Source organism: Balaenoptera acutorostrata, chromosome 4 (assembly GCF_949987535.1).
Source record: "Balaenoptera acutorostrata chromosome 4, mBalAcu1.1, whole genome shotgun sequence".
NCBI lineage: Eukaryota > Metazoa > Chordata > Mammalia > Artiodactyla > Balaenopteridae > Balaenoptera > Balaenoptera acutorostrata.
The window spans coordinates 7,605,442-7,623,199 of NC_080067.1; the positions used below are offsets into that span (position 1 = coordinate 7,605,442).

Here is a 17,758-nt window from a genome sequence, read left to right on the forward strand (position 1 = left end):
GTAAAATAGCTAGCTAGTGGGAAGCAGCCGCATAGCACAGGGAGATCAGCTCAGCGCTTTGTGACCACCTAGAGGGGTGGGATAGGGAGGGTGGGAGACGCAAGTGGGAAGACATATGGGGATATATGTATATGTATAGCTGATTCACTTTGTTATAAAGGAGAAACTAACACACCATTGTAAAGCAATTATACTCCAATAAAGATTTTTTTTTTTTTTTTTAAAAAGACACATGCACCCCAATGTTCATTGCAGTACTATTTACAATAGCCAGGTCATGGAAGCAACCTAAATGTCCACTGACAGACGAATGGATAAAGATGTGGTATATATATACAATGGAATATTACTCAGCCATAAAAAGGGACGAAATTGGGTCATTTGTAGAGACGTGGACAGATCTAGAGACTGTCATACAGAGTGAAGTAAGTCAGAAAGAGAAAAATAAATATCGTATATTAACGCATGTATGTGGAACCTAGAAAAATGGTACAGATGAACCGGTTTGCAGGGCAGAAATAGAGACACAGATGTAGAGAACAAACGTATGGACAACAAGGGGGAAAAGTGGTGTGGGGGGTCATGGTGGTGTAATGAATTGGGAGATTGGGATTGACATATATACACTAATATGTATAAAATGGATAACTAATAAGAACCTGCTCTATAAAAAAATAAAATAAAATTCAAAAGTTCAAAAATAAATATGCCATAAATTAATCAACCAAAAAATAAAAAATAAAAAAATAAAAAGATGGCCATATTCCCAAGTAAATCCAACTTATGAGATGATCTATATAAATACTCATCATATTGAACTCAAAGACCAGTAAGCATCTGATAAGGACTGATATCCAGAATATATACAAAACTCCTACAACTTAGCAACACAAAAACCCAAACTACCCAATTAAAAAAATGGACAAAGGACTTTAATAAACATTTCTCCAAAGATAAATAGCTGGGAATTCCCTGGTGGTCCAGTGGTTAAGACTTGGCACTTTAACTGCTGGGGCCCAGGTTCGATCCCTGGTCAGGGAACTAAGATCCCACAAACCGTGCAGCATGGCAAAAAAAAAAAAAAAAAATACACACACACACACACACACAAATGGCCAAGAAGCACATGAAACGATGCTCACCATCACTAATTAATAGGAAAACGCAAATCAATACCACAATGAGATACCACTTCACACCCATTAGAATAGCTATTATCAAAACGGAAAACAAGAGTTCCCAGGATATGGAGAAATTGAAACCCTTGTGCACTGATGGTGGGAATGTAAAATGGTGCAGCCACTGTGGAAAACGGTATAGAAATTCTTCAAAAATACTAAACACAGAATTTCCATATGATACAACAATTCCACTTCCAGATATATGTCCAAAAGATGTGAAAGATATTTGTACACCAATGTTCACAGCAGCATTATTCACAATAGCCAAAAGGTGGAAGAGACCCAGGAGTCCATCAAAGGATGAAAGAATAAGCAAAATGTTGTATATATATAAAATGGAATATTATTCTGCCTTAAAAAGGAAGAAAATTTTGACACGTTTACAAGATGGATGAACCTTGATGACATGCTAAGCGAAAAAAGCCAGTCATAAAAGGACACTATCGTATAATTTCTCTTATATGACTGAGGTTCCTAGAGTAGCCAAATTCAGAGACAGAAAGTAGGATGGTATTTGCCACAGGTGGGGGGCGGAGTGAGGAAATAGGGAGTTATTGTTTAATGGATAGGGTTTCAGTTGGGCAAGATAAAAAAGTTCTGAAGATGGACATGAGTTTGCACAACAATGTGACTATACCTAATGCCATAAAACTGCACACTTAAAATGGTTAAAACTGTAAAATTTTTATTATGTGTATTTTATCACAACAAAAATCATTAAAGCAACATCTAAAGATAATTGTTGCCAAATGAATGCAATCTTGGAAAATATTAATGATACATAAGGAAGTCTGCATGAAGTCATGCAAAATGAGGATCAGTTTTTCTCCAACATTATTTAGGAGGAAGATATACTTTTAAAAAGACTAATTCATGCAATTTTTTCCAGAAATAATATAGGAGTAACAGAGGTCAATGTGTTTTTCCTTTACTATCATAGCTTGACAGTTACTCTTAAAGGACACCCAACTCTTCTAAGGGAATCTACTAGCCAGGACATAAGCTAGTCACGTGTCACTAGCTGAACATTATCATACTAATATTTCTGATACTACATTAATGTACACTGTTTTAAAATTAGTTGTAGGAGTTTGAACTTGGTTAGTATTAAGTTAGTACCCCAAACCCAATCACCCTAGAATGAACTGATAAAACCAATATTTGAACCTTCAAGGTTGAGAGTCTGTGGTTACCACACCAAGGGCACAATCCTTAAAGTCTTTACTCACCTGACTGGTTTTATATAACAATCATGTTCCAAATACTAAATTGGGAAGCAGAATGAAGGCACACGTCACAAAGAGGAAAGGTGAAGAAATGGGAGAAAGGGGAGAGGTTGTTACAAGCTATTAGCTAGTATCAGACAAATGCTCCCCAACAAACATCAAGAGAAAAAGTTAATGAAATTAACTCAGCTTTAAGGGATATATGTCCATGAAAGACATTTATGGACAACAGATACTTTGTTAAATAGTTTAAACAGTACTTTAAAAAATTCCTATAATGTGCAAGCAAAGATGACTTCTGGTTCTGCATACAAGGAACTTAGAAGTCACCACTCCATCCTGTCAAATGAAAAGCTAAATAAACTGAAAAATCAACAGTTATTCTTAGATCTAAAAAGAAGTGAGGTCACAGGGCAATCTGTTGTCCCCCAAGTTGGAAAGACAAGCCAGGTGGATACAGAAAACCACAACACATAAGAGCAGAAACCTGAGGAAACCAGTGCTGGTGTAGGAAACTGTAATTGACAAATTGCTGGAGGTCAGGTATGGACAAATCTGAGTTAAAAACTCCAGGGGAACCCACCAGCCATGGGGGAGGTGGGGGGCACCACACTTTTGTGAGTTTTACATCCAGGAACTTGATCAGGTTCTCACAGTACATAACAGAGAAAAATCCCTGCCTACTTCTGGCAAGGTAAGAGGAAAAGGAACCATTTTGAAATAAACCAGACTACCATGTTCTTAACAAAGCCTGTCCCCATGAGAAACTAGTTAATCCGAGAATAACCTGTTGGAGTATTATCAGACTCTTAACTGGCTTGGGGGAAGAAATATCCAACTCAAGCCAGTTCTATCCTTCCATGTGGGAGAACGGAAATCTCTAATTCCAGCCCATTCTAGCCATCCTGTCTCATCTAAGGGGGGGGGGGGGGGAAACTGATGACCACTTGTGAAGTTCACTGTTTAGACAAACAGGCTCGCTAAAAGACAGACCTAATCACAGGACTATTGAATGGTCCCCCTCCAACACACACAACTCTTTACTGCACTACTAAAGGCCTATTTATGGCATTTGCTTTTACCCACTATATCATATCCACCTAGCAAGAAAAATCACAAGGCATACTAAAAGGCAAAACACAGTTTGAAGAGACAGAGCAAGCATCAGAACCAGGAACAGCAGAGATGCTGGAGTTACCAGACTGGGAATTTAAAACAACTAGGATTAATGTGCTAAGGACCCTAATGGTAAAGACAGAAAACAAGAATAGATGGACAATGTCAGCAAAGAAATGGAAATCTTAAGAACACCCCAAAATTGCCAGAGGTCAAAAACACCACAAGAGAAATAAAGAATGCCTTTGATGGGCTTATAAGATAACTGGACATGGCTGAGGAAAGAACCTCAGACCTTGAGGTCTATCAATAGTAACCTTCAAAACTGAAATATAAAGAGAATAAAGACTGAAAAACACTGAACAGAATATCCAAGGACTGTGGGACAACTACAAAAGGTGTACTATATTCATAACGGGAATACCAGAAGGAGAAGAAAGGAATAGAATATGTGAAGCAATAAAGATGTAGAATTTCCCCAAAATAATGTCAGACACCAAATTACAGATCCAGGAAGCTCAGAGAACACCAAGAAAGAGAAATGCTGAAAATTCTACACCCAGGCATATAATTTTCAAACTAAAGAAAATCAAAGATAATGTGCAAGGATTGTGCCCTGGCTATTTTGCAAAGGAGGCCTCTTTCCCCCTTCTCCTTAGTGATATCCCTTCTCCATTTGGTTTAAGAACCTAGCACTTAATACTTCCCAAGTCTCAAGGAAATCTACCAGACTTTAAAAAAATTACTGGCCTTGAAAGTGACTCTTTTAATGCTTAGCAATAAGCCTATCCACTAAGTGAGCTTAAAATAAAAGTTCTGATATCTGAGTATTTTACAATATAAGACTGGAAAAAGGCAAGCTAAAGAAGGCAGAAGAGACAGAGAAGACTAAACCCCAGAGTAACAATTACAGGAAACCTGTAATCCCAGAATATAATTATCTATGCCAAGCAAGGCTCAAAGAAATCGCAAATATCTATCTTTAAGGGAAGAAAAAAGTGATGAAGAGACTGGAATCCCTTTGATTCCATAATCATTAAATAAAATTACTTTGGTTCAGTAACCACATCTAGAAATTGATCCTACAGAAATAAGTCCAGAGAAGAAAAAATTCCAAGAATACATCCACTATTAGATGATTACCTAAAACAGCAAACAAAAATGCAAACATTATATGTCTAACAATAAGGATATAGTTAAAAAATAGGAGACTGTCAGTTACTAAAATTAGTATGAATACAATACAATACAGATATTGAGTATTATCATTAATAAATGAAACAATACAATAGGACTATTATAAATGATTCTATATAAAAATATCATGAAGTTATAAATAGTTCACAGAGAATGGAAACATAATGGGCTCTAAAAATATGAAAAGATGCTTGACCTCGCCCCTATTATGGGAAAAATATACATTAAAAAATGCAGAGATCAATGTACATAAGCATGGCAAAGATCTGTAAGTATGACACTACCTTGAGTTAGTAAAATAGGATAACAGGCATTCTGTGCATTGCTGGTTGGAGGGCAGTGTGGAAAAATGTATCAGAATTACAAAAGTATATAACCTAAGACACAGCAATCAACTTCGAGGAATTTATGTTACAGAAATACTTGGAATATGTGAGAAATGACTATGAATTAAATTATTCAATGCAGCGCTGTTAACGCCCCAAAATATAAAACAATGTGCAAATCTGAAACTAGAACTGATAAAGCGTATTGATTGTGACCCATTCAAAGGAATGCTGATACAGCCAAGAAAAATGAGGATGCTCTTCATAAAACGATATGAAAAATCAGATTGTATTTTCCAAGATGGCCAGAAGATTTCACACGCATTCTTGTTACAACATGACACTGACATTCTTTCCTCAAATCTGTACAAGCCTGTGATATGAACATAATTGATGCTATCTATGTGAACTTCTGGGGGGTAGGTCATAAAAAGCTACCCAGCCTCTGCCTGGTATTTTGGGGATATTCATGTTTGAACCCAGCCATCATGCTGTGAGGAAACCCAAACCAGGTGGCAAGGCCACATGCAGGTGTTCTGGCTGGCAGCCCCAGCTGAGGTCCCAACCAATAGCCAGAATGAGCTGCCAGATGTGTTGAGATGATTCTAGCCCCAGCACTGACTGCCACCCATGACATCAGAAAATCACCTAAGCCCACTCAACCCCCAGAAACAAAAGAGATAATAATTGTTTTAAATGACTAAGCTTTGGGTTTGTTTCTGAGCAGTAGATAACTGGGACAGTATTAAAGTGAAAAATAAAAAGTATACTACAGTAGGTCTGGTATGTTTCAAATTGCATAAAAAGGAGAAAATACACAGATTTAAATATAGTAACTTTGCAAGGACAAAGTAACACTACCTCTGGGAAAAAGAACTAAGTGGGTAGAAGATAGGAGGGAGACTTTTCGATGTCAACCATTTGAGATTTGACTTATAAGGACAAATCAATGAAATAATAAAAATGTGATACATGTGGATGGCATAAAAATGAACACAGTGGTGCTCACTTTGGAACATGAGTGATTTGAATTTTTATTTAAAAATACTTTCACATTGGGGCTTCCCTGGTGGCGCAGTGGTTGAGAGTCTGCCTGCCAATGCAGGGGACACGGGTTCCGAGCCCTGGTCTGGGAAGATCCCACATGCTGCGGAGCAACTGGGCCCGTGAGCCACAATTACTGAGCCTGCGCGTCTGGAGCCTGTGCTCCGCAACAGGAGAGGCCGCGATCGTGAGAGGGCCGCGCACCGCGATGAAGAGTGGCCCCCGATTGCCACAACTAGAGAAAGCCCTTGCACAGATACGAAGACCCAACACAACCATAAATCAATAAATAAATTTTAAAAAAATGTATATATAGTTATACAATTAAAAAAAAAAAAGTTAAAAAAAAAAAGTGCTCCTGCGTGGAAGACATTACCTCTCAGGATGTCAGGAAACTTAAAAAAAAAAACAAAAAACTTTCACATTATTTTCCTTATATCAATAGATCAATATATAAGGGGCTCCGTACCTGCCAAGTACCACACATTTTATAACAGAATGCTTATGTCATGCATATCCTGACCCTAAACTTTATCAATTCCAGCATACAGGTGGCAATGAGGAAACATCTGTCTTTAATCCCAGCTGTCACTTAGTTGCAAAACCTCAGGCAAATAACTTTTGTTGCCTCAGTTTCCTCATCTATAAGATTAGTATTTCCTCATATAGCTATGGTAAGGTCCAGATGACTGTGAGAATGCCGTATAAGTTCTATGACTGCATCATATGACGTGTAACTAACTTAAAAATTACCTTACAAGCTATCCTAAAATTACCCTGTATTTCCTTGAAGTCACATTTTTCTAAAATTTACAAATTACTTATGAATACAATAGATGAGAAAGTTAGGATTGTCTAAATTCAAGTTCAAGCCCTCTAATATTAAAGTACCCTATGTGTCCAAGATACATTCACGTTACACCTCAAATAGAATTGATATCAACTAAGTGAACCCCTCCTGGCTCTCGTTCTATGTGAGGATAAATAACTTTTTTTTGTTTTTTTTTAAATTTCTTGGCCGTGCTAAATGGCATGTGGGATCTTAATTCCCCAACTAGGGATCGAACCCGCACCCGCTGGCAGTGGAAGCAGGAGTCCTAACCACTGAACCACTGAAGTCCCTAAATAACTATTTTTTTAACTGAGAAACGCTGACGATGTCTGATAATTAGAGTGACTACAGTCCCATATCATCACAGTATATCTCTTCTTTTTGAATCCAAAGAGTGCCTGCTATCTTCAGCTTTGCAAACTGGCTAAAAACCCACCAATGACTGGTTCCTCATCCTGCTGTTACCCTTCCTCATCTATATTACCTGGAAAAGAGGGTGAATGTTGTTCACCAGCACTTCCCTCAAATACTGTTTTGCAACACTTGTAAAACACTAAGGATTATTTCTTATTTTCAAAATCCAGTATGTGACTTCACTCTCATCTTGAGGAATTTAGTAATTTGGTAGTTGCAGTTCATGTTTATATCAAAATAGCCAATGATCAAAAATCAAAAGCCTCTGGAATTACTCCTGTTGCTTTTCTCCCTCTAATACATCCCTATTTGCCACCAAGAGGCCTGGTAACAAAAGGCTCTCAATGATGACTCCAAATGATGAATTAATTCAGCATGCATCGTAAGGAAGACTGCATATAAGTAACCTCAGATTACTATGGTGTAAGACCCAAAAGGGGAAAAGGTTAACTTTGATTTCTAATATTTAGCACAGTGCTAGGAGCTTGGTAAATTTGTTGAGTGAATGAATTTCAGAAAAGCTTGATAATCTTATTTCCCAGTAATAGCAGAATAAAAGCAGCAAATTAGTGAATCAACAGAGGTAGTTCACCATAGTTAGAGCTAATTGGCAAAATCATTCTACCAAACAGCTTTGAACACTTCAGCAACACCAGAGGGCATCGATGAAAATTAAGTAAGACAGGGCAAAAACAGATGTTCATGATCCCAAATTGTGAAATAAATTTTAAGAGGAAGAAAAGGTTTAACTATATTGATTGCATTGTTTAATGTGGAGGAGAGTACACACTTTAAAAAAAGTCTGCCCTAAAAGAATCCTTATTTAGCTCACTCTTCTCATTTTATAAATGTGTAAACAGTGCTGTTTGTAAAAGGAAGCCAGGATTGAAGCTAAGCTTATTGGCTAATTCACAGCAATGCTTCCAGTAGCCACATATGATAACATTTTAAACTGGAACATTGGGGAATAACTGATGTTAAGACTATTAAAATTTTTTAGGTCAGAACTGGTACAAACATATAAAATACCAAATCTTTACCAATTTCTCCTAGTAATACAACCTATCTCAAATACTGAATATGTACTTTCTAGAAGGAAATATTATTATGCATAAAGGTAATATTCTTTCACTTAAAACCAAAAGATAAACTCCCACAAATTTTAACTCTCACTGTAACAGAAAGAATATGAATATTTCAAAAACCATTTTTCTCATGAATTGAAAACTATATGCTGGTGGTTTGTCCCTAGGTCTTCTATTCTTTCTCAAAAGTACTTTTAATTGAAAACAATATGCAGATGCAAAAAGATAAAGGAAGTAAACAAATGCACAGATTATAATTACACAAACAAGTCTTTCTTACAGCTAACAAGTGAAGGGCAATAGTAGAAAGCTTACTACTACAGGCAAAACATGAGTTATTCAGATTTAAATTTTCTAGCTGCTTTTATTTCTCAGTTTAGGAAGCAACTTTAATATCTACATACATGTCGTATTCTATATAACTGTGTAATTTCTCTCTCTGAGAAAACTTCCAAAATATCTTAGTTGATGTGGGGAGCAGGCATTTAATGTAACATACATGAATAACCACTTTTTTGAAAATCAACAAATGGTGGGAGGGTTAAGCAAGAATCTACCATATAGAATTTAAAGAAACTTAGTTGTATATGCTCATGTTATTTCCTTGAAGGAATCTGCAAAAATTCCATTTTTGGAAAGGCTCAAATTTAGGAAGTACCTGCTCATAAAGTTTTTTACATCTTATTTGTTCCTATAATTTTTAATAAGAAACTTTATCTTCCAAGAGGAGAAAATCTGGACATAAAATTCTTTAACACTGTCAAATCCTAAATCGAATGCTCTGCACTAGGTGGAAAAGTCACGGTTCTAAAATGATGTCATATGACTATACAACAAAAATATCAACAGTGATAAAAATGACTCAGCAAAAAGTAATGGTGGTGATGGTAATGGTAATAGCTAATATTTAATAAGCATTTTACTCCATGCTAGGCATTGTGCCAAGAAATGTATATGCACTTTCATTTAATCCTTACCAAAAACCTCTCAAGTAAGGTACTATTATTTCCATTTCATATAAGACGCAAATAGAGCTGGACATGACTTGCCTCAGATGATACGTGGTATGTGCTGGAGCTAGAATTTTAAATCCTCAGATGATACGTGGTATGTGCTGGAGCTAGAGTTTTAAATCAAACAATGTGGATATAGAGCCGCCCGCCACCCCTTTCTTAACCACAACGCTCGACTCTTAAGAAGGTCTTGGTGGTAAATTGATAAGGTAAGGTAAAAGACTGTTAATAATAACTTTGAAACCAACCTTGTTTTTCTTAATTTTAATAATTTTTCCCCCAGATGTTTTTGAATCTGAATAGAAAAACAAGTCCTGGTAGCCCCTTAGAGGAAACTGGATGGATGTTAAATATAGAATAAACTTTGTTCTTCCAGTAAAAACAACCCTGAAATAATTATTTTAGACACTCTACTTAGGGTTAATAACTGCTGAAAACAGCTTAAAAAAGAAGGCACTTATTTCTTTAATTTCGTGTATAACCAGTCCTTGATTATTTGTGGCAATAAAAGGGAGCAGCATCGGTACAGATAACTGAAAACAATGGATATTCTAACTCCCGTAAGTAAAGACAAGGCAGGGTATCCTTGATGGAACAGAGAAGGAAAGGAGCCATGCTCTCTTAAAGAGGCCTAGCAGGTTAAAAGGAAGGAGTTCCCATACAAAGAAATAACAGGTAACATGTAATGTAACCAGTACATGATACTTGTAATTCTCAAGTATCAAGGAGTTAGATGAACAGTAAGTTTTTAAAAAAATCCTACAGTTTAAAAAAAAGAAAAGCAATTATTCCATTTGTGGGAGAACTTTAATATGTAGTGTAGTGTACTACTTTAATAGTGTAGTGTACTTTAATATGTAGTGTAAATGTACTACTGGCTCCTCAGAACACAGAAAGCAGGGGTTCTCAAACTGGCATGTATTAGAATCACGTGGAAGACCTGTTAAAATGTAAGATAAATCTTTAGGTGTTCAAGGTGTTAAATGAAAGATGGCCAGTCCAAACATCCAACAGGTATTTACTGAAGAGCTATGCGCCTCCAGGTGAGCTAGCAAGAAGGATGACAACCCCCTGAGCCTACTGCTCCCTGCTAACCTTATGGGCTCGTCTTAGACAAACAACAGGAACGTAAATGTCATGCAGACTTTAAACCCCTACAGATAAGCTAGAACTCCCCAAAGCACTAAACCCACCACCTAACTACCTATCTCATTATGAGTGCTATAGAGTCAAGGGGCAGGGGTGTGGGGTATTGTGAGACAACATGGATTCTTAAATCAAGCTATCATGTTTAGGAAGAACCACAAAAACTAAAGAAACCTTGATGTTCTTGATGAATATAAGGTTCTAGAATACACAAATTCAAGAGTGCAGTATATGATTTCCACCTTACAACACAAGCAGAGATGAAAATTTTATGTGAGCTCTTCAGACCGCAACTAATGTTATTAAACATAAACAGTTAAGTAAAAACTAAACCACCGATGAAATGTAAAACATCTGGCCAGGTTCATTTTTAGATAGCTCCTACCACACATCAGCCAAAACAAAAAGATATTACCTACAAGTTACAGACCTTAAATAGCTCAAACCTTGAGATCCTTAAATGCTTAGATTCTACTCTAGTCCTTAAGGGTGAAGAGCTGCTAGCAAAGAGCACAAAAAAACAGTGCTCACTTTGTAGGCAAGTTAAACCAATACGTCTTACACCTTAAACTTACACAATATTATGTCAGTTATCTCTCAAAAACAAACAAAAAAACTAGGGCTCACAGCTGTAATCACAGTGGCACTGTCATACCTCCTAAGGATATTAATATGTGGTCAACATAGTGGAAAGGTATCCAGCCAGTAACCATTAACACAGAAATTGGGATGTAAAGTGCTTCTAAAGTTGGTTTAAAAAGCCAGCTCAATCTGTATTCGTAGAAAATATTAAGGAAGTTTTATGTGTCAGAATGAAAACCTTTTGACAATTTCATTAATGAAATGTAGACAATCTAATTGGTATTAAATGGAAATGGAGATTATATATATATATACACACCCATACACACATATCAGAGGATATGTATATTTATGATGATGCACTGATAAGGGGTTAAATTTCTCTTGTAAATGTCCTTCCTGAGATGTCATTAGGAAAAAATACACTTCGAAGATAACTGGGAGTATCCAAAACAAAAACAAAGTTCTAGTCTCAGGCTACATTTCCCAGGAGTTAAGTCCTTTACTACAGTACTTCAGTGTTTTTGTTATTTTAATATGTACTGTGAAGGGGGGCAGGGTTACCACATAGCAAGTCCCAAACATGTCGGCCCAGGTATTTTGCCTACGATGCATATGTACTTTGGAAAATGCTGCAACTGACAATCACTTGCCAAAAAGCAGTTATAACAACTAACTTTTTGCACCAGTTTAAGGTGGGTGGACATAACCTCAAACTCTTTAAAACTCTTCCTACCATGTGGGCTAGTTAACTTTGGCCCAATTTGCTTTCTGGAGGAGGCTAAAGCTTGAGAGGTAATACTTTATTATTAAATCATACGTATATATATTTTTATATTTCATTATTAAACGGTATATACACACACACACACACAAATGTATTAACAAAGAAACCACAAAGAACGTGTGATACACTTCATTAAAATTTTTTAAAATACCAAGATTTCTGAATCAAAATAAAAGCTGCATGATATGGACTATATTTTTGATGCTCATCCATTATAAAAACCATAAAAGGGCTTCCCTGGTGGCGCAGTGGTTGAGAGTCTGCCTGCCAATGCAGGAGACACGGGTTCGTGCCCTGGTCTGGGAAGATCCCACATGCCGCAGAGCAACTGGGCCCGTGAGCCACAACTACTGAGCCTGCGCGTCTGGAGCCTGTGCTCCGCAACAAGAGAGGCCGCGGTAGTGAGAGGCCTGCGCACCGCGATGAAGAGTGGCCCCCGCTTGCCACAACTAGAGAAAGCCCTCGCACAGAAACGAAGACCCAACACAGCCATAAATAAATAAAAATTAAAAAAAAAAAATTATTAAAACCATAAAATACTAAAATGGGATCACACTGTAACATGATATACAAATGGAGGGGGTTGACAATCACTGTTATACTGCTGAGTCTATTAAAGTGGAAATACCACTTATCTACTATATTTCCTATATGTAGGGAAAAGCCAGGAGATACTAGAGTTCTGTAATTTATCTTATTGAGAGGATCTGAAACTACAAATAAAATTCTCAAGTGTACTTACTTGAGAACATACACGCAATGCATAGCATAAAGTTATGCTCCTGAAAGACGGACTCCAAGAAGTTGCTACATGCCAACGGGTATCTGCCTTACATATTTCAAAAGTATGACTTTAAAATGTATAAAATACCTGGAAAAAACATGGTACTGCTTAGTTACACACCCCCTGCAAAATACTGCGAATCTTAAAGCTGTCCACACAGTATCTAATTCAAAAGCTTCATTTGGCAGATGAAACTGACGCCCAAAACAGGCTGTTTTGCCCCTTGCTATATACAGTTGTGGATTTCTCTGATGAGGTTCAATTATCTAATTTCTTGTCTTCTATTCACAACAATGCTCTGTTAGTTGTCTCCTCTTTGTCCTGCATCTTACCATCCCCTTGCCTCAGTCTTACCAAAACCACTGTAAGCAGGGCTTACTCTACCTCTTTCCCCTCTCCTTCCATCTTTCTCTTCAGGTCCCATTTCATGTCCCTCTTCATTAATCACTCACTTTTTCTCTTCCCTCAGTTATTTACAATTAGAATTTTAATGTTAACTCTTTTACTATTTACTTTTACTATTTTCACTATTCATTCTAAAGCCAATATAATTCAGCACAAACATGTATTAACTTGAAGAAGCTTCTAATCATTATCAAGAAAGATACCAATCAAATCTTATACTTGAGGACACTGAGTCCACTCATGTTTGCATCTGTATTTTAGCTTCCATACAACCGTCTTGGGGATAACCAGTAAATCAAAATATTAAACAACATTATCTTAACAAAAATCAAGTTATAAAGCTTGAGTCTGCTGCTCAGCTCTTCACTCTGTGACCTATTTAGTACCCATCATCATACAATCAGAACAGCAAAATCTTATTTGTCAATGTATGATTCAATTAAATGAAAAAAGGATAAAAGAAAATCTTACCCCCAATGGTACTCTCTTGAAATTCATGAAATTGGCCCTTCACAAAACGAAGCACCAGGCTCGATTTGCCAACAGCAGACTCTCCCAGAAGTACTAATTTGAACTGGCATATTTTATTTCCAGTATTTGGCCCATTGGGTCTTGTTGCTCCTCGATTAGCCATGTCCAAATTTGAAAGAAGTCCCTAATTTCAGTCTCTTAAATGAACTTCCAGGATGCAAGGTGTCAATTTTTTTCTTTCTGGAGGTAGAGAAACCTGTAAAAAAACAAATATGAAGTAATTAAGTATACAAATCAGCAAAACAAAGCAAATCTACTATTAATCACTTTGGTAAATTCTGCCTGTAACGCATTATTGCATGACAATTATAACCTCTAATAGACACTGAATGTCATTTAGTTTAATTCACTACCTTTGTCAATACCATAAAGGCATGAGATTTGAGCCTAAAGTCATGCTGTAACTTTCAAGGCTTTTAAAACATTTTAAAGCTAACCTTTATCAAAGACTCCATTTTGTGCCATGTGGTTTTAAGTACTTAACGCAGCCACTCAACAATCCTGTAAAGTTGACTATTACAATCCTTAAAAATGAGGAAAACAGGCACAGAGAGGTTAAGTAACTTGAGGTCACGCAGTTACTGTGACGGAGCTTCAACAGAGCTGAGTTTCAAACCCTGGCAACCTGAGAGGTGACTCAAGTACTCAGGTTAAAACAGTTTTGAGTAAAATTAAGTTAATAAGTGGAAAGCTCTTAGAATAGATCTTAGAACATAGTAACAGCTCAATAAATGTTGGCCATTATTATTTGAAGGGTTCTGTTAAACGGTACATGTTTTTTGTTTATTTAACAGTAGCTTTGGAGCAACAAATATATTAAGTAGGTGGTGTGTCTGGTGCCTAAAAGACTTAAAACTGTTTTCTGATGTGCTCAAGTACATCAGACATGGAACTGTTAACTGTGGTTCTCTATGTGGTGAGTGAATTAGTGTCTTATTTAGTTATACTTTTCTGTAGTTCTGGAGCTAACAAATGTGTCGTTCGTTACTTTCTATTTAACACATTTAGAAAAAACTAGCCTGAAGGGCAACTTCTCTGTCTTCTATTATTATCTAAGAACGCTAATTTTCAATCTCAAAGGAATTAGGGAACTTTCAAAGAACTCTTTTCCAATCTACTCACAAATCAATCATAATAGTTTTCTTCCATCTTTAATCAAAACCTGATCATGTGCTAATAACATTAAATCTGATGATTCCTCTTCTCAAATCACTGTTCTATTTCATTTAGGTACCTAATAAGAAATTTGCCTTACCCATGAAATGAGTTTATACAAGAATCCCTCTTGACCCATCATGAACTCATTAATAAACATATCCATGGGACCTTACATTCATGGTAGTAAAATCACCTCTGCCTTACCTGAACAGCAGCTTTGAAGAGTCCTTATCTTTTAGTAATACGTACTGAAATACTGACAAATGAAATAATAGGTCTGAGTTGCTTCCAAACAATGGGGGCGTAAATAAAACAAGATGGGCCATAAGATAACTGAAGCTAGATGATGAGTTCGTTATACTATTCTTCCTACTTCTGTACATTTAAAAAATTTTCTGTAATAAAAAAATGCTCCAACCCCACATCTACCCTCCTACCACCCCCAAAACATACACGATTTGGGGATCTAATCCTGGCTAGTTATACCAATTTCTGCTGGAGCAAGTGCTTCCGTTTCAAAGCCTCTATTTCCAGTATACCTAACTTTCACAGCTGCTGTGGGAAGTAAACAAGAGACTATATATGTAAAAAGTTTCTAATACAGTGGTCAACACACAGCAGGGATTGAAAATTGGCAATTAAAGTGCCCCTTTGATGAAATAATGACCAAGTATCAATAGAAAGTCAGGTAGACTGAAAATGCACCAACACACCTTCCGATAGTACACACGATAGCAACTAAAACACTTCCCAACTGTCTGATTACCTACAAAACAGCAAACTGAATTACTCATCAAGGACAACATGCTCCGAATTTCCACAGTCCTCCCAAAATTTCAGGGAAAACATCAGATGCCCATTAAAAAAGATTATGATTTAGCTTTGTCTTTTAAGGTTTAAAGCCTTGCATTATAGTTCCCTCCAAGGATCTCAAACAAAACATAACTAAATCTAATTATAAATATACAGTTAGCATAACGTTAAGGTTAAAAGTTACGTTTTGTAACAGTTGCATTCACTACTTAAACTTTTGTTTCACAAAAGCCCAAGATTTTGCATAAAGCGCATTTTAAATCTTTTGAAAACACCTGGCATTCTAGAGTTAAAGTCCTCCTGGGTGCTCTTTGATCAAAACTAACAGCAGCTTACATTTCTGGGTACTTATTTTGTGCCAAGCACCATCCTATGAATTAGGCTCACAGCAACCCTACGAGCTCTTTTTATTATCCCCATTTTTCACTAAGAATAAAGTTTCTGAGCTGTCCTAAATTATCGCAGTCATGTCCATGTGGGGTTTTTTCCTCCTAGTTATGTGAAAGGCAATTGACTGGACACTTAGACACCACTTCAGCAAAACACAAAAACCAAATATGTGAATTATGACGTTCAGAGCTTGAAAAAGTCTCAGGAGGGTAACCAGCTTCCAGGGAGGCGAACAACAGAGCACGTTTAAAGGGCTCTACCCACTGAGTGTGTTCAGCGACCTAGTTGTGCCGAGTTGTTTAAGGCTGCGGTTCACCACCTTCCAACGATGAGACAAGAGTCCCTAGACAGCCCGGCTTCCCGAGCCGCCTCCTCCCTCCATTACCCGGCTCAGGGAGTCGGGGGGTAGGCGGAGCTCCCCAAATTCACACCTGCTGGAGGCCCCAGTTCCTCCTCCGAGAGCACCTGAGCAACTGACACCCAGCTCCGATCGCCCGAGCAGGCAGGCCCCGCCAGGCCCCTGGGCCGTCTCTCCCATCCTCCTCCCCCGAATCCGGCCTGCTTCTGGCCGGAGACCACCCCCCAACCCCGGGCTGCCAGGACGGAGCAGGCGGAACCGCGGCCTCCGGCCCTCTCTCGCGGCGCCATCTTGAGAAGGGAACAGGGTGACACCCGTCGCTCCCTCGGCCGGTCCCCAAATCCTGGCCTCCGGAGCCCCTCGAAGGATGAGTCACCAGGGCCGGCGGGTCGAGACGCCAGGTTCGGCCCATCTCCGGTCCCGGGCCCCGACGCGCGAGAGAGAAGGGCGGAGGACTCCGCGCCGGCAGGGCCCGCGGACCACCCGGGGTCCCGACCCGCTCCGCGCAGGCGGAGGGCCGGCTCGGTTACCTGAGTCCGCAGAGCGCGAGGCCGCGGCGCCGAAGCTTCCGGCTGCAGGTCCCAGGCGGAGCCCGAAGGAGGCTGAGGCTGAGGCGGCGGTGGCGGCGCGTCTCCTCGTCTCGCCGCTCCCCTCAGACTGGACGGTGCGGGGCTCGTGCCGCGGTGCCGCCCCCGTCGGTCTCCGTCTCCGCCTCCCGCCGCTCCGCCTTCCTCTTTGCTTTCTCCTCCTCCGCCGCCGCCGGCGCTCGAGTTCCCACTAATTCTTCCTCCTCCTCCCTCCTCCCCTCAGGCCGGCCGCCGGCTCCTTCGCTAACCAAAACACAAACACTCCAGTCCCAGCGCGGTAACCACTTCCGCCGCCCGGCGCCGGCCTCGCCGCCACGTCGCCGCACGTCGCGGACTACGCCCCTTCGTCACTTCCGGTCGTCCCCAGTCCGCCCGTTCCATCCGCTCCCCCGCCCCTTCTCAGAGCCTTAAGAGTCCGGGCTGGGCCGCGGGGCGGGGCGGCCGCGTCACGTGACCCCAGCGAGCCGTGGGGTCGGGTACGGCCGCGGGCCGCCTCCCCTCCCCCGCTTCCCCGGGGCGCGCGCGGCCCCGCCCCCGCTGGCGCCATTGTTATCTGGGCGGCGGTCCGTGGCTCCCCGTGGCCGAGGGCGGGGACGGGGCGGGGGTACTCCTCGGCCGGCCTGCTCTAGGGGGAGCCCAGGAGAACTTGGGTTTGTTGCTCCCAGCAGGTGTGGGGCGGCGAAGTTCCCTCTGTGAATATTAGCTCCCAGTTCCCCTTACCCTACCTCTGCAACACCCCAACTCTGCCAGCTCGGCTAAGGGGCCTTTTTGTGGGGGCTTTTC

The 17,758-nt window shown here is 39.5% G+C and overlaps 1 protein-coding gene across 2 annotated transcripts in view; it reads right to left on the reverse strand.

Moving 5' to 3' along the window:
• Positions 1-17,234, reverse strand: part of RAB5A (RAB5A, member RAS oncogene family) — a 31,061-nt gene extending 13,827 nt beyond the window's left edge. Inside the window, exons 1-2 of one of the 2 annotated variants that reach the window (XM_057545805.1) lie at positions 16,919-17,234; positions 13,610-13,865 (exon numbers count right to left, since the gene is read on the reverse strand). In XM_057545805.1, coding sequence (XP_057401788.1) covers positions 13,610-13,772 — 163 coding nt within the window. In that variant the 5' untranslated portion in view covers positions 13,773-13,865; positions 16,919-17,234. The remainder of the gene's footprint in view (positions 1-13,609; positions 13,866-16,918) is intronic. The other variant, XM_057545804.1, reaches the window with a different exon arrangement.
• Positions 17,235-17,758: the final 524 nt, after the last annotated feature.